Consider the following 18,618-nt stretch of genomic DNA (forward strand, 5'->3'; position numbering starts at 1 on the left):
CTAAGATTGTCCTTCACATATTGCTGTTTCTATGAATATCACTAGGATTGCTTGAAGAGCATCTGTGCACACCCTGATAGATAACAAACATCAAAATCCCGAATGGTACTTTTATTATTCAAAGAGTTAAAACTGTACATATAATCTCATGAAGCACAAGACTGACTGGTACTAAGTAAGATGGATTTACATTAAAGGGTCAGTTTCAGACAGTCGGTCCAGACAGCTAATTGACCCTTTATAATGGAAATGTTTTTATGTGCACGAGAATGACCCACTTGGTTTGTGGAGGTCTGACTTCCCATAAGATTAACATGCATATTCTTGCCAGTTATGATTTATTTTACATTAAATCCTGTCAGTGTGGTTATGTTTAATGATTCAGTCCAGTTCTCTGGATGCAAGGGACAACTCATTTTTTATACAAACATGGCATCAACATAATACGTATTGTGCAATATTATTCATTCCAGTGGAGGAAAAAGACTGTAATGCTGTATCATAGTGGACGTGAGTTTACACCCTGTTGTCAATTGTGCTGTTGGGAAATTTTCTTTCCACTCCAGTTCCTCCAAAGCTCCAAATTTTTCACCCTACATGTTCTTTTTCCTCCCTATGTGCTAATTGTGTTAAAAATCAAGATTCATGGCACTGTCTCATGCTCTAACTCACTCTTTCCTGGACCTCAAAGCTGTGGAACTCCGCACCTTCTTCAGTCTCTCCTTCCTCTTCCAATCCACAAGCCTTTAAAACCCAACTGCTACTTGATTTAACTCATCTTCTCTCCTATATTTTTCAATCGTGGGCGTGTCCTGCACTATGGGCCTTGGTTCTTTGCCTAGATGTATATAAATGATAGACTTAACATTATTAATAAATAAAATTCAGTACCAGGTACTTGTTAAAATCAGTAACTCAATCTTGGGATCTCACTGATGTTCCCACAAACTACTTCAGTTTTGCTCTCACAAATCAGGACATCATTAGAACCATTTGATTGAATTACTGGCCTGTACCACTCCCAACCAACCATTTGCTGTGTACACAGATTTTTTTTTAATTCGTTCACGGGATGTGGGCGTCGCTGGCGAGGCCAGCATTTATTGCCCATCCCTAATTGCCCTCGAGATATGCCTGCTCTGTGTGTTTTTCTTTTCCCTTTCAGCAGATATTAAGAATAAAGAAGGCACTGTGGTTGCTTCATTCCCTCACTTCATCCTGCATCTGTGAGATGCATTTCAGGGGAAGCTGGAGAAACACATGAGGGAGAAAAGAATAGAAGGTTATGCTGATAGGGTTAGATGAAGTAGGGTGGAAAGAGGCTCTTGTGGAGCATTAACACTGGCATAGACCAGTTGGGCCGAATGGCCTGTTTCTGCGCTGTACATTCTATGTAATTTTATAACACATGAAAAGACATAAGTTGTATGGAAAAGCGACCAGGATTGACAATGCATAAACTATCAATGGAAATTCAATTCTCTGAGAAGGAACATAAACCCCAGTCAGTTTTAATCGAGTCCCTAGTTTTGGTTTTATTAATTCTGAATATTGTTGCATGAACAGCAGCACAGCTGAACTATGACGCTTGTTTACTTTGTTAAACTAGTCCAGGATTTTAGAAGAAAAGTGAATGCTGGATATCTGAAATGAAAGCAGAAATTGCTGGAAATACACGTCATCCAGCGTCGGAAAGAAAAATAGACAGGTTAACATCTCAGGTGAGACCATTCACTGGAACTCATTTAAAGTGGCCAGGAACATGTCCCTCACATTGATGAAGGGTTCCATTCGAATCTTTCTCTTTCAGATGCTGACTGACCTGCTGTGCTTTTCCAGAATTTTCTGCTTTAATCTCAGAATTCTGAAGATCGTTGTTTCCAAATCATCACTTTGAGAAGGAAATAAAATGGTAGGCTGCTATGAAAGTTCTACCTCATTACCTCCCCATAGTGCTACAATATGAGCAGAGACTCTCAGCAGCAGTACACGCTCCCATGCTGCTAACTGAGCTGCTTCATTTCAGATGAAAATAATCAATATAATGAGAAGTGATACAAGTATCATGATGATTGCTGGATGAACTGGAGTGTACGCATAACATTTAAAGGCACCATGAGATAATTTTTCTTAAAAAAAAGTGGAAGATGCACTCAAGAGACATTTTAAAAACAAACTGTAATATTAGATCTTACTTGAACTTGGACTCCACTTCATTAACTGCCTTCTGGTATTGCTCAGTGGTCAGTTTGTAGAACTGGGCACTCTGGAAAAAAAAAAGAAAACAAAAATTACACTGGGGTGCACCCCTGTTCCCCCCACCATTATGGCAGGATGCAAATGGTTGTCAAACACCAGGTCTGTTGTATTTGATAAAAATCGATGGTGATGTGATTAGACCGGAGCACAACTGGTATGGTGGATGGGTCATTGCCAGCAGTGATGAATGGCTCAAAATTGGCCTCGTGGTCTGACGCACTGACGCACAGTAATCTCATTTGGGTCCAGATTTATCTTTCTTTACCGGATCAATAAAGATGAACACAACAGCTGTAAGAATCAATAGCAATTTTTGATCGTTCCAGCTTGAAGGCTCATTTTTATTTAGGAATGATACTTTTGAGTAGTTTACTTGCCGTTTTGATTGCTGTTCAATGGCTCAGTCAGAGTTTCTATATAAAGAAAGGCTTTTATAATTTGATTGCAGGCCAACTTATCAAAAAGTCATTTGTCAGCAGAGGTAGGATTCATCATTTGTTTCTTGTATTCCTCTTCCACCATCATTTACTCATTACACAACCAGCCCTCATGTTTGAAGACATTTATTACCACCCGCTTTTATTGTGATAGAAAGGGGAAATACAGAACTAGACATAGAGTCCCTCAGGCAGGCGTGATCCTGCGTAATTTATCTGCCTGAAAAGAGCAAGCTACAGTGTTCGAAATCCGTCAAACTGGGCACAGTTCAGCACAAACAATAATCATTTCAGAAGTGAATGCATCATGCTTATTTTTTTTGCAAGCCAAGCTTTATCACTAATGAGGTCTAATTTCACAGTATAATGTCGGAAACCTATTTGCAGTATACACAGGATAAAAAACGCCATTCAGTTTTTGGGTAAAAAAAAGAAACCTTGTAATAATCCACAAATGTTCCCCTGGAGGTTGGACCGTATCAGTGTTATACAGGTTATCTGCAGCGAAGAGTAATGCCCTAACCAATACCAATAAAAACCAAACGTTCTGGTCATTCATCACAAGAATGCTTGTGGGATCCTGTTGTATGCAAAATGGCTGCTGCATTTGCCTACGTAACACTCGCACCAAAATGGAGCTAGCCCATCAAGAAGAGGCACAATGACCTTTATGGTCTCCTGCTATGCCAAAATGTCTATGCTTCTATGAACATTAGGCAATGAGACCAGATCATAAGAGGCACACCCTTAGTGTTACTTTCAGAAGGAGCTAGTTACTGCTATTAAATGCTGTTGACCAGTTGCATACATGTTTTAAAAGGGGGTGGCAATAAATGTGAGCAGTTCTGTATTTCCTCTTTCTATCACAATAAAAGTGGGTGGTAATAAGCAAGAGGAAACGAATGATGGCTTGGATTCCCCTTCCTCCATAAAAACAAGTCCCAGATCGCAGACACAAGTTACATATCAGTGAGTAGGTAGCTATGGCCCAATCACAGCCCTCTCTAATCAGACCAATACGACAGACCTGCACACGGTTTCCTCAGTCTCCGCTCAGAATTCCCAGCAAATTACATTTTCCAAATGTTTTCTCCAGGATCATGGAGTGTTTTCAACTTTAAGTGAGAGCAAAGAACAGTTCTGCCGCAGATTATTAAAAGCAGACGTTTTGGAAGATGTATGCATCGAATATCACAAGTAATATGGTACTGGCGGAAGAAAAATATCATAATGATGCACATTTAGGCCACACCCTTCTAAAACAAAAGCAACAATCTATTTCAGATAGGGGTGTAGCTTATATGTGAGTTACTAAAATACTTTTTCTCTATGGGAAAGGCTGAAGATGATGGTGCATCCTATATACAATGGCAGGCTATAAGCTCGTCAGTATGGCATATTTGTCACAAATGAACACCCGTCCAAAAAATACTTTCAATTATTTATGAGGGTTCAGTCTTAAAAAAAAATGAGCAGGTCCAAACTGAAGTTATGTGAGGAGATCAACCACCAAGGATCAGCCGATGAGACAGATACAAGCGTGAAATTAGAAACATGCTTCAAGGAAGCTTATGGCTGCAAGTTCTCTTACTGATGCTACAACTTTGAACACTTTCTATTCATTAAGTCAGTATGTATATTATTGTTTTTTTCTTTTTCACTCATTCCAGTTCTCCCCCCATCCCTTCCCTCTTATCCTGAAGTCATTGCTTTTTGCCACAGTACAGCTGTCGAGGGGTCAGGAACCCTCAAGTACCTTGCCCACGTGACCATTCTTAAAATACCAGGCTAGACAACAAGTGTTGGCAGGCTAACTGACTGTGGGGTGCATCAGAGCCGAAGCCGATCCTTTCCTCTCCTCACCTAACGTGCACACTTTTTACGCAGGTGTCCTTCATAGCAATCTCTTGCTCTACAGCAAGAGAAATGCGAGGAATTACCAGCATGGTGACACTAAGGCAGGAGGGTAGGAAACTGCGATCTCCCGCATGAGACTCCCTGCAGTACTGGGTAGGTGGTAGGCCTATAGCTGTTGATTAATCAAAGTACAGTAGAAATAAATTTCATCATCGGAAGTAATGTCACTGCTTCACTGATTGCGTAACCACCCATACAAACATGGGATTTGCAACATCTTTGCAACATTACCTTGAAATGCTGCTGAAAAAGAACACAAAGCTACTTCTTACTTTTGTGTGTGGCATTACCAACTAGCCCAGGGGTCTAGAGGTTCCTTCAATTTAGTAAGGTAGCAATCCTCACCTTAAGTCATTTATCAATTACATCTATTTCTAAAGTTTCCCTGCTCCAGTGATACTGAAGGATCACGAATGAAATGAAGTGCATCAGTCTCAATTTAGTTCCCAGCTGATACAGCCCAGTGTTTTTCTAGTGGTTTAAGTTTAGTGAAGAACGTGCACAGCAACTTGCATTTATACAGTATCTTTTAAAGTAGAAAAAAAACATCCCAAGGCATTTTACAGAGGGGAAAAAGGAATGGATGATGAACAATGGTGGGAGAGAATAGGGGAGGTGACAAATATGTGGTTAAAAAAGATGGGCTTTAAGAAGGCTTTTAAAGGCAGAAGGAGAAATTGAGGAGCAAAGGAGTTCAGGGAAGGAATGCCAGAGAGTAAAACTAAGTGGCTGAAGGGTCCTCCACCAATTATTGGACAAAGAGAGGGGTATTCAGAGAAGGCCAAAATCAGAGAACTGGAGGGCACAGGAGTGTGGTGAGGTCAAAAAGGATTGGAAGATGAGGACAGGGATTTTAAATTCAATGCACTGAGGAACTGGGAGCGAGTGTAGATCAGCAAGGGCTGGCATGATGGGTGAGTGGGACTTTGCGCAGGGCAGGATATGGACAGTTGATATTTGCACAAGGTGTTTATGTGGCGTACAGGATGGGGGGCCGGCAAATAGGGCAATGAAGAAATTAAATCTATAGGCAATCACAACGTGGATAAAATCCTTGGTGGCAGCGAGGTGAGGAATGGGCAGATGCTATAGAGGTGGAAGCTGGCAGCGTTTGGTAACAGATAGGATGTGGGATTTGAAACTTAGCTCTGGGTTGAACAGGACACCAAGTTTTTGTAAGTTCTGGTTCAACCTGAGCAAGTGACTGGGGAGGGATTTAGTGGCAAGGCAGCTCTTCCCTGGAACACTGTCTGATATACTGTCGTCTCGGATTAAATGCCAGCGATTTCTGCATCCCTTGTTAAAACAGCGATAGTGTGAAATAGCCTCTTAATAAACTGCAATCTCACTAGGGCACACCTTTTGTGTGATTCCCTAAAGAAAAGATTTACAAGCAGTGGTCTAATACACATTTTATTTAGAATTTGTGTTTTACAACAAATGAGCAATGAGCTACTTCTAGTAGTATCATGTATGTATCTGCTTGTGTGTGCTCAAGTGTGTGTGTCCAGGCTCACAGAATGTTGCGGTAATATCTTGAACATTTGGCATTGGTTAAAAAAAAATTCTGGATTGAAATCAGTGGAATTTACAAAGTTAAAATCTGCTGCAACTGGAGCTGCTTTGGTGTCAACGTAACACCTTTGTACATCAAAGAAGATACAAGTGCAAAGCTGATGAAATGATAATTCCTCTTACAGGCCTCGGGCTATCATTCCATAGCACTGCAATCTATTCGAGGCGCAAAAGAAAAAAAATTTGGGGGGGGGGGGGGGGGGGGAGAGGAAAGAAAAAGAGGAAAGAATAAAAAAAATCTATTAAATTATTTTTCCACAGCTGGACTAGTCCAAAAAGCTCCTCCCAGCAATGTGATTAGGACTGAAGCAGGTTTGCTGTATGTAGCTTCTCCACAGTTCAGATAGAATTTAATTTCTGGCAAATTGGATTTCTGTTAAACCCTAACATACAGTAATGTTAAAATCCAGTTTTCCACAGCGGGCAGGTTGAATGGAATGGTGTCGCAACTCTAAAATTCTCGCTTGTTGTCTGTGCTACAGAATCATGTCTGCACTTTGTGATCTCAGCTCTCCCCCGGGAGGGGAGAGGGAGAGGGGTGTGGGTAAAAAAAAGTCTTCACTGCAGTCTGTGCATTAAATTATTAAAATATCATCTGACAGGAGATGTTTGTAATAATCTTTCTTCATAAAGAGCATATTGAGCTGCCACTAATCCGGCGTCAGTCAATGACCTTAATACAAAGCTGATTTGTGTGTTTACTCAATCACCAAAAGACAGAGCAGAAAATGAAAGTCCTAACACTGTAGATACTGAAACAATCAAAAAGCCAATTAATCACACAGATGAAGGCCGGCGTGACCAAGATCTCGGAAAAGATGGGAAGGGAAAAGTGCCACCTATTAATGGTGACAACAGCAAATACTCATTTAATTTAGACAACGTCAGAATTTATATGACACTTCTACGATGATGCGCCTGATAAATTCCTTTAAATCAACAATTCCCATTTATGAATTTTACTGCCCATCATTGCTGCAGCTAATTCTGACTGCTAGGAAACTAAAGCATGGTTAGAAGAGATAATATTTCTTATTAACTCCCTCATTGCTTTTGTAAGCCACTCTTGTTAAGGTGGGAACTTTATCTGATTAAAAAAATTCACAACCATGCTTTGGTCCTACTGTATGTGTTTATTTTTTCCCTTCCAGGGTGCACATGCTTGGGAGACAAAATAAATGATCAAAAACATTCAACTGCATGTCATTCAAAAGCTTCCCCCGCCACCTGGCAGGACTAGGAGACTGCTGTTATACCGAATCAATTTGAAAAAAATTGCCTCCTTTTTTAAAAATTAAAAAATCAACTTTCATTCACCTGCTAAAAGTGTAACAGAGCCATTTTTATGTGGGAAGGGATAGAGAGGGAAGAACAGCTTTGTGGTAGCTAAATTTGTGAAGGCTAAATACTGATGAGGATACCAGAAGATTCCTTGCTCTTCTTCAAATTGTATCCTGGGATCTTTTACCTCCATCAAAAGACAGACACAGCCTTGGTTTAAGGTCTCATCTGAGAGACGGCATCTCCAACAATGCATCACTACCTCAGTACTGCAGTGAAGTATCACGTTAAGGTTATGTGCTCAGGTCCTGGAATGGGACCATGAACCCATAACCTTCTGATGCAGAGGTGAGAGTGGTACCAACTGAGCTATGCTGACACACCAAGATAAACCTGATTTTGATAGACGGTCTATCTAGCATGCATGTGCAAATGCATCACAAACTTACCAGAATACTGTGCTACATTATCAGATCAAGTACAAGTCAAAAAGCATTTTGCTAAAATTATACAGTGGCCTGGTACACCTTGAATAATGTGTTCAGTTCTGGTCATCAACATACAGCAGAAACATTGAAGTCCTGATCTATCTATGGTTGCTGCTCCACTACCATTATCATTACTCTACCATACCCATATTGAACTATCATACAGAATACGTACAAAAATAAAAAGATATAATTGAGTAAATAAATCTCAAAATTCTTCAGGTTTAGCATATTACCCGGAGCCTTCATTAAAATTTTCCACATTTTAATTACTCCAAGGTATATTTTCACGTATTCGCTATGTACTGTGAAATGCACTGCACCAATCACACTCGTAACTTTTTTCTAAGGACTTCATTTTTTCCTCTTCTTTCCAATGGTTTCCCCCTAGCAAGCACCATTATTTGGCTAAGCAACATTCGGCACAAGGCTTCTCTGAAGACTGCTGCTATGATGTGCAGAAGAAATCCAGACTGTTTCAGGGGAAATGCTTGCCCTTCCTTCTCAATTCTCTCCACAGAAGGAAAGCTGAGATTGAGAATTCAGCAAGTGGGGGAAATTGCAGGTGCAAACCCAGGATCTTCCACTCATTGCGTCTTGCTGGAGCGCCAACGCTTCAGTTGAATTAAATGCAGACCAAAATCACGACTTTTATGCTAATACGCAAGTCACACTCCTAGGTTTACAAGTTAGAAAACTCTGTCTAACGGCGAGACTTATGACAAGTATTTTACATTCGTTTTTTTAAAGGTCTGTATTAGTAATACTTCTGGTGTCAAATACTGCAGGTGTTGAATTTCATTTGGGTTTGGAAATCTTTGGGTGATCCTACTCTTGTGCAAATTTTTGCATAAGAATTGTCTACACATATTTCAGTGTTGTGGGACAGCTCCCTTCATTGGGAAGATGGTGGAGTTGGCCTTTTTCACCAAGCCTACCATGTGATCTTCCAACCTTGTGAAATTGAGGTCAGTAATGTGATGAGAATCCCACACTTTCGCTTATAAATGCTACCTGATGCTCAATCACCTCGCCCATGTTCTTTATCAATTTAAATTTCAAATGAGCCAAAAATGTTATATTTATTCCAACTTCAAGAATACGTGCTTCAGATTTAAATAGCAGGGGAGAAATTGACCAGGATTAATTGCCATGTAACTGGCTGTGAATCCCTCTTTTAAAAAAAAATGCATATTTGTTTTTTTTTGAGGATAATTAGGTAAATCTTAGTGTCGAGTCCTGATAATGGTGAATGATCTCCCTGGTTATCCATAATTATAATTAGAGTGGAATCTTTCTCTTCTAAAGCGTGAAATTACTATTAATTCTTTCAGCTCATTGTCAATATGTGTTTTAAGAGGTAAATTAGATAGCAATTTCTTTGACATCAAACTTTATTTTGCTTATATTAATAAATATAAGCTTTTTTTTGCAGTCATATTTACCTTTCCAAAGTCAGCCAAATTTAGATTTTTTTATTAATAATCTCACTCTATTTTTCTGCCCTGATCTCTCTAAACCAAATGCAAACTGTGGCTGATGGGACAATTTGCTTCCAGGCACCTATCAATGCCCCTCTCATCTGGCAGCTATTTGCTATTCTTTATGGTACAGTTTTGAAAAAATTAACTCACGTTTTCTACTCATTACTATGTTGTAGGTACATTGAGAGTTTTAGGAGTGGTAAGGTGTTATAAATAAGATCAATATGTAGGACCTGAAGATGTGTGGCGCAGTGACATTACAAATCCCCCTCTAAATAGTAAACAAGTCTCAGTAATCTGCCATATATTTTATTCATAGGATAACACAAGGTTGTCCAAGGAGTATCATGGCACCAATTGGGTCACATGTCAGGTTTAAAATCAGTGTTCTCAATAATTTGCATATATCTGCTGGTACTAACTGACTTTGGTGTTCAAATTTAGGGTTCATTGATCATTGAGACAATAGTGCTAAAACAGTCCTTTGCAAACCTCGAGGCCCACAGGAGTCAAATTGGATAACCTGTGAGGAAGAAATTGTTTTTAAAAAAAGAAGTAAGTTGCTTGGGCTCTTGAGAAAGATTGCTTGGGCTCAGGGGCTGTAGTGTGGGCATTTCTGGGATAACAGATGGCGAGTGATGGGGGAGAGGGAAGTAACTGAATCAAGTGTTTCGATAGCATCATAAACTATGAGATCAAGTTACTACCATACTTTTTCCTTTTGGTGTGTTTCACGTAATATTTTGGTTTTGTTTTGGGACTATTGTCCATTAGCCCCAGGCATGAAATTTGCAAATTAAATAGATGATTCAAATAAGGCACATCTAATCCGGCGATGTTTATAGAGCGACACTGTTGTATTACAAAACTTTCTGCAGTAAGAGAATTTTGAAAATTTGTTGGGAACACTATACATTTTAATTTTTATTGGGATTTCTCAGGAAAGATCCTCAGGTATGTTTCTAATAGGATTAAATCTTACTTTGCACAACTTTGTGCTACATAGGCTTCCAATAGTGTTGGCACGTTTACTAAATATTCTATATCATTAATGCAGTGACAACATCTCTATAAAATTTCTTTGAGAGCTAAACTAAAAGCCTATTATAGCAAGAGATATGTTACGCAAAAAGTATTTATGTGGTTTCTAAGCAAGGTAGTATTCATTGAAATGCAAAACCTCCTGTCTTGTACAATTTAGGGGCATTTTATGCAAAAAAGTGAAGTGAAATGGAGGGGGTGTGTGTGTGTATGTGTGTGTGTGTGTGTGTGTGTGTGTGTGTGTGTGTGTAGATCTTAAGCGGGTTATTAAATGCAGAGAATGTTTTTCTGGTAACATACCAAACACTGTGAACCACCTGGAGTGCGCCAGAAGGCTCAAACACAATGGAAAGTCTACAAAATCTTCAGAACACTTAGGCTTTGATACCACCTTGTAATACAGAATATATACAGCATAGTGGGTAAAGGGATTACACTGAGAAAAAGACATTGGTGGATGGTCTCCGCTGAGTTAATCTCAGCTGGGACAGCAGTTGGAGTGCTGCAATCATCTCAGCCCCCCTCTGCTTGGAGAGCATTGCTCTCCAGTGACTCATGCTGAAAACATCTTGTGCGTGTGTGCATATATGACAAGTGAGGACCGGACTGGGGTCAGGTATGATGCCCTCTATGGTTGCACAGCGTCTAGCCTCATGCATGAACAACTGGCCATTAGGGTGAGGTACCACAAGGCTTCAGGCACTCACAAAACTGTACCCCACAAGTGTCAAGAGTCTTCAGGAGAGGAGGAGAGAAAATTTCCAACATAAAATGTCAAGAATTTATCCTCACCTGCTATTTGGGTCTGTGTAGGCTGCCATTGCAAAAGTGTTTTGCTATTCAGTCCTGTCTCTTTTGCAACCGCTGCAGCTATTTTGCAACCGCTGCAGCTATTTTGCAAGCGATCACAGTGGGACATCCATCATGTGAGAGTGAGACAAGAGTTTTTTTGTTGTGCTCGTTATTGGGATATTGAACATCTTGTATACATCATCAGCAATAGAATACATGTTGATGAACAGTGATTTACAAAAAAAAAAGGATTCCATTCATGACAAGACCTTGAAAACTCGAGTGTGATTCAATATCAAGCTCAATGGGATACTTTTGTGAACTGCACTCACTGATATATATTCTCTGGCCTTTCTCTGCTGCAACAGGGATGAGTGTGTCAACTTTCACCTCATGAAAAGACTCAGTGCAGAATTTATCATTTTAGTCAGATGAAGTTTTTTCAATATTATCAAATTATGTGTTTCATCTCTTTCCAGCCTTTATAAACTATTTACGGGCTATTAAAACCTTTCTTTCTAACATTAAGTAGCATATCTGACTCTTGACTTTTACTCGTCGTTCTCCTTTCCTCTCTTTATTTTGTTCAGCCCTATTAATGGGTTTGTTTATCTCCCAGCTTCCAGTTCTGATGAAGGGTTTCACTCTAAACATTAACATTATCTTTATTTCTTTACGTGCTTCCGTGAATTTGTATTTTCATTGCAGGTTTCCTGCATTTGTACTTTTACCCTTTATCTACCCAATTTTAACACGTCTGTTCTGAAGGATACAGCATTTATTTATTCTTGTAATTTATTGCATCTATTATTCGGACCTGTCAAAACATCAATATTTTCCAATAGAAACATTACCTATTACTTAATTTGTCAGATCAGTAGGATCAACCACTGGCCCTCTCTCCAGAGCCTTCCTGGGGTTTCCTCTATATCTCTACATGTTGGGAAAAGTGACTTCTTGACCTAAAGGCTTAATAATGTCTTGAAGCGTTTTAACTCAATAGGCTATCAGCCAATACTGAACTTCTGCAGTGTTGTGAGGACATTCTTTGGTAAATTGTACACAAGAACATTTCACCGCTGCTCTCCCCACCCACCCACCCTACCCTCAGTCCATTCCCTAACCTGTGCTAGTGCTACCCTGTAACCAAAAGAAAGTAAAGCAGCCCGAGTTAACTCATTCCCAATTTACTGATCAAATCATCCTTCTGAGAAACTGCTGTGCTACTGCTCCTTGCCTCCCTGTGGCTTCACTACAATCGAGAACTTGTAACAAATCGTCTTTGCCAACACAGAATCTGGGAGGCTGGGAATTGCATAGCCCTGTTTTAATATAATTTGAGATATGTCCAATTTAAAATCACAAGGCATTTTATTCTACACTTATAAATTTTAGTCTGTATCTCATCATTGTCTTCATACTCCCCCTAAGGATATCTGTGATTGTTCAACAAGCTCATGATCAGAACTGCATTCTATGTGGTAATAGCTGAGATTGAATACAGCTCGGCCTTCTTTTATGATTTTCAATAGCTCAATCTTGCACCCTCTCTTCCCCAAGATGGAGTCATGTACATACTTATTATTAAGTTGATTGAAATCTTTAGACAGTACTAATGAAATCATCATAAACAATTTAGTCCAGGGAAAGAAAATATTCATTTTGGTCTATGGAATCTCACAATTATAGTGGAAGGGGCTTTCAATGTTTTGCATCAGACTTTAAAAAGGTTCTTCTGCAGCAGCGTGCTGCTAATCATCAGCAAATTCTATAAAAATTAATCCAGTTGAATTACAGTCTGCGTTAAATTTGCATTGCACAGGATGAAAGCTTGCTCTTAGGAATACAGAGACAGGTCAGGATATCTGTTGGGTTGGCAAGTGAAAAAGATTGAGCTGGCTTAGTGCTGTAATCTGCACTGAAGATGAGAATAGAGACCCAAGATTTGAAGCTGGGAACGATAATGAATCTTTCTACGCACAGCAGCATCAGTCAGGATGTTCACCTACAATGAATGATTGTGATTTTTTTTTTGATCCTCTTATATATTACGTAAATTACAACCAGGACAAAAGAGTGGCCTTGTAGGCCAGTCTCAGTAACAGAAATATGCTACATAGAAATAATCAACTATATCTTTTTTAAATAGCAGCAGAAATTAATTAAATTATAAACGGCATAGTTCTTGATCTTTTGGAGATCTTCGAAGAGGTTAGAAAAAAAGGGAAGTGACTGCCAACATCGAACCAAGCTAGAATTTAGCACTGCTAAATAAAAAATTGACCAGGATTCAGCCACGTTATGGCTACAGGACTATTTCATCCCAATGTGGAATGACCAATTCTGACAAAGTAATGATAGGGAGATGGGAAAAATAAGAAGTAACATAACTGGTACAAAAAAAGATTTAAAAAAAAAATGGGAATCAAACCGAGGACTTTTTGGTTCCAATGATTTAGTGTAGGTGAAGTCAAACTAAGGCCATATACAGCCCCCTAGCCCTGGCATTCTGGCCCTCAAAGTTCACAATTCACTGGGACGCCCACATTATAAATTAATGCAGTTAGGTTTTGAACAGTGATTTACTTCATAGCTTGAAGTGTTGCACGGAGACCACCCCAATCCTATTTGTGCTTATATTTCTTATTTGCTGGTTTGTCCTGAGAGCCTAGAGCTTGAAAATTACTTCTTATAGCACGGTTGACATATTGGCGGATATATTCTAAATCTGAACACTGAGACTCGTTAGTATCAGCGGCTTGAGATTTATGCAAATTAGTGGGAATATGGATTTAGACTTTATATGTGGTCCCCCAAAAAAACCTTACATTTATATAGCACCTTTCATATCCTCAGGACATCTTAAAGGCCTTCACAGTCAATGAAATACATTTGAAGTGTATTCGCTGCTGTTATGTAAGCAAACACGGCTGCCAATTTGCGCACAGCAAGGTCCCACAAACAGCAATGATGTAAGTGACCAGCTAATCTGTGTTGGTTGAGAGATAAATGTTGGCCAGAACACCAGGAGAACTCCCTGCTCAGTTTTAAATAGCGCCACGGGATCGTTATTGCTCACCTGGACAGGCAGGTAGGGCTTTGGTTTAATGTCGCGTCCAAAATTCTTGGGGGACAACCGAGCACAGTGCTACACTGGACAGGGCTTCTATCATCTGGGCTATTGGGGATCCCTACACATTAAAAATGCTATTTTCTTGGTAACATTCTGTTTGTCATTAACACGATACACTAATCTCAAATTGCAGTCGCCCTGTTGGTGGACAACTCCCCAGAAACTTTTGCCAAAATGTAGCGGGGTGACTACAGATGCCATCACAGTTTAGTTTTGGACAGTGATTCACTTTCTAGTTTGAAGTATAGGATGGACCTCCCCCAAGTGAGAACCAGGCTGAATACAGAAAGTTCAGAGGGGAAGTGAAAATAGAAATAAGGAGGACAAAGAGAGAGTATGAGAATAGACTGGCGGAAAACATAAAAGGGAATCCAAAAGTCTTCTATAGGCATGTAAACAGTAAATGGGTAGTAAGAGGAGGGATGGAGCTGATCAGGGACCAAAAAGGAGATCTACTCATGGAGGCAGAGGGCATGGCTGAGGTGCTAAATGAGTACTTTGCATCTGTCTTTACCAAGGAAGAAGATGCTGCCAGAGTCTCAGTAAAGGAAGATGTAACTGAGATACTGGATGGGCTAAAAATTGATAAAAAGGAGGTACTAGAAAGGCTAGCTATACTTAAAATAGATAAGTTATCCGATCCGGATGGAATGCATCCTAGGCTGCTGAGGAAAGTACGGGTGGAAGTGGCAGAGGTACTGGCCATAATCTTCCAAACATCCTTAGATACAGGGGTGGTGCCAGAGGACTGGAGAATTGCAAATGTTACACCCTCGTTCAAAAAAAGGGTGTAAGGATAAACTCAGCAACTACAGGCCAGTCAGTTCAACCTCAGTGGTGGGGAAACTTTTAGAAACAATAATCCGGGACAGAATTAGCAGTCACTTGGACAAGTGTGGATTGATTAGGGTAAGCCAGCACAGATTTATTAAAGGCAAATCGTGTTTAACTAATTTGATAGAGTTTTTTGATGACGTAACAGAGAGCGTCAATGAGAGCAATGCGGTTGATGTATGGACTTTCAAAAGGCGTTCAATAAAGTGCTACATAATAGGCTTGTCATCAAGATTGAAGCCCATGGAATAAAGGGGGCAGTAGCAGCATGGATACAAAATTGGCTAAGTAACAGGAAGCAGAGAGTAGTGGTGAACGGTTGTTTTTTGGATTGGAGGGAGGGGTACAGTGGTGTTCTCCAGGACCACTGCTTTTCTTGATATATATTAATGACTTGGACTTGGGTATGCAGGGTACAATTTTCAAATTTGCAGATGACACAAAACTTGGAGGTGTACAGAACAGTGAGGAGGATAGTGATAGACTTCAAGAGGATATAGACAGGCTGGTGGAATGGGTGGACACGTGGCAGATGAAATTTAACGCAGAAAAATGCGAAGTGATACATTTCGGTAGGAAGAACGAGGAGAGGCAATATAAACTAGAGGGCACAATTCTAAAAGGGGTACAGGAACAGACAGATCTGGGGGTGTATGTGCACAAATTGTTGAAAGTGGCAGGGCAGGTTGAGAAAGCGGTTAAAAACGCATTCGGGATCCTGGGCTTTATAAATAGAGGCATAGAGTACAAAAGCAAGGAAGCCATGATGAACCTTAATTAAACACTGGTTCGACCACAATTGGAGTATTGTGTCCAGTTCTGGGCACCGCACTTTAGGAAAGATGTGTCAGCTTTAGAGAGGGTGCAGAAAAGATTTACTAGGATTCCAGGGATGAGGGACTTTAGTTATGTGGATAGACTGGAGACGCTGGGGTTGTTCTCCTTGGAACAGAGAAGGTTGAGAGGAGATTTCATAGAGGTTATTTAAAATCATGAAGGGTATAGATAGAACAGATAGAAAGAAACTGTTCCCATCAGCGTAAGGGTCAAGAATCAGAGGACATAGATTTAAGGTGATTGGCAAAAGAACCAAAGGTGACATGAGGAAATTTTTTTTTTATGCAGCGAGTGGTTAGGATCTGGAATGCACTGCCAGGAGGGACGGTTGAGGCAGATTCAATCGTGGCTTTCAAAAGGGGACTGGGTAAGTACTTGAAAGGAAAAAATTTGCAGGGCTACGGGGATAGGGCGGGGGAGTGGGACTAGCTGGATTGCTCTTGCATAGAGCTGGCACAGACTCGATGGACCAAATAGCCTCCTTCCACGCTGTGACCTTTCTATGATTCTAACTGGTTTTGTATTGAACTTACTTCAGGTTGAACTGAGACATTAGAAAAGGACTGAGATATTAGAAAAGGCTGTTGTGCACCTCTGCTGCTCTTTAGTTAGCAACTGAACCACTTGCACAAGCTGTCAGCCAATGTTCTGCTGATGGATTAGAATACAAAATGTATCTTTATGGAAAGGACACCTTGTTTATCAATGATGAACTGCAGAATAGTGTACCTCATGTTCTAAAACTTTCATATAAATCATAGATTACAAAGCCAATCAATCAAAGCCACAGGCTCGTCTCCTACTGGACGAAAATATACTTCACCAAGGCGTCTCTTTTCTTGGAAGTCTTCAGGTACAAAATATTCTTGGGATTATTATTACCAAGGAATTAAAAAATATTTCTAAAATAATGATCAATATCGTGACTAAAATAGAGTAGACATCTATCGTCATCCCTATACATCAATAACAAATTATATTTATATCATTCCTCATGAACATGAATGCCTCAAAGCACTTCATAAGGGCAGAGGTGGATCATTAGCAGGAAGTGAAGGGGGGGGGGGGAAGGAGGAGGCACTGAAGGCATAGTCGAGGAGATATTTTTAAGTAAGATTTTAAAGGCAGAGAGCAGCAACAAGTAGAAGATGTTTTGGAAGGAAATTCCAGAGGGCAGGGGTGCAATGGCTGAAAGATCAGGTTCAAAAATGGGAGGGAAAGTAGAGAGTGAGGAGGACATAAAAAACCTACAAGGGGATATAGACAGGCTGGGTGAGTGGGCGGAGATTTGGCAGATACAATACAATATTGGAAAATGTGAGGTTATGCACTTTGGCAGGAAAAATCAGGGAGCAAGTTATTATCTTAATGGCGAGAAACTGGAAAGTACTGCAGTACAAAGGGATCTGGGGGTCCTAGTGCAAGAAAATCAAAAAGTTAGTATGCAGGTGCAGCAGGTGATCAAGAAGGCCAACGGAATGTTGGCTTTTATTGCTAGGGGGATAGAATATAAAAACAGGGAGGTATTGCTGCAGTTATATAAGGTATTGGTGAGACCGCACCTGGAATACTGCATACAGTTTTGGTCTCCGTACTTAAGAAAAGACATACTTGCTCTCGAGGCAGTACAAAGAAGGTTCACTCGGTTAATCCCGGGGATGAGGGGGCGGACATATGAGGAGCGGTTGAGTAGATTGGGACTCTACTCATTGGAGTTCAGAAGAATGAGAGGCGATCTTATTGAAACATATAAGATCGTGAAGGGGCTTGATCAGGTGGATGCGGTAAGGATGTTCCCAAGGATGGGTGAAACTAGAACTAGGGGGCATAATCTTAGAATAAGGGGCTGCTCTTTCAAAACTGAGATGAGGAGAAACTTCTTCACTCAGAGGGTAGTAGGTCTGTGGAATTTGCTGCCCCAGGAAGCTGTGGAAGCTACATCATTAAATAAATTTAAAACAGAAATAGACAGTTTCCTAGAAGTAAAGGGAATTAGGGGTTACGGGGAGCTGGCAGGAAATTGGACATGAATTTAGATTTGAGGTTAGGATCAGATCAGCCATGATCTCATTGAATGGCGGAGCAGGCTCGAGGGGCCGATTGGCCTACTCCTGCTCCTATTTCTTATGTTCTTATGATAGTGGAGTCTAAGGAGTGGGAACAAGAAGTAATCCAAAGACAGTGGAGCAGGGGGATGTGGGCAGGGGTACAGTGCTGAATACGATTTCCCAGTCAGGGTGGAGTGAGGCTATGGAGGATTTGAAAACAGCGAACAAGATTAATTTATGGAACTGTGGAGCTTGGGGGAATGGGGCATGGGGGAATGGGCGTGCAGTACAGGACTCGGAGAATTCTAAATTAGCTGAAGTTTATGAAGGATGGAGGTAGGGAGACCAGAAAAGAAAATATTTGAGAAACTGGACCATGAGATGATGAAGGTGAGGATAAGAGTTTTAGCAGTGTTGTGGGTGAAGTATGGCGTTAGTGGGTAATATGCTAGAGGCGGCAGGGAGTGGTTTTGATGATGGACCGTAATTGGA

General features: G+C 40.4%; 1 protein-coding gene across 1 annotated transcript in view; it reads right to left on the minus strand.

The window, feature by feature from the left end:
- The window catches only part of chchd3a (coiled-coil-helix-coiled-coil-helix domain containing 3a), a 230,631-nt gene that overhangs the window by 23,888 nt on the left and 188,125 nt on the right, over positions 1–18,618 (minus strand). The window contains exon 6 of the mRNA XM_068005174.1: positions 2,196–2,266. Coding sequence (XP_067861275.1) covers positions 2,196–2,266 — 71 coding nt within the window. The remainder of the gene's footprint in view (positions 1–2,195; positions 2,267–18,618) is intronic.

Source organism: Heptranchias perlo, chromosome 24 (assembly GCF_035084215.1).
Source record: "Heptranchias perlo isolate sHepPer1 chromosome 24, sHepPer1.hap1, whole genome shotgun sequence".
Lineage (NCBI taxonomy): Eukaryota > Metazoa > Chordata > Chondrichthyes > Hexanchiformes > Hexanchidae > Heptranchias > Heptranchias perlo.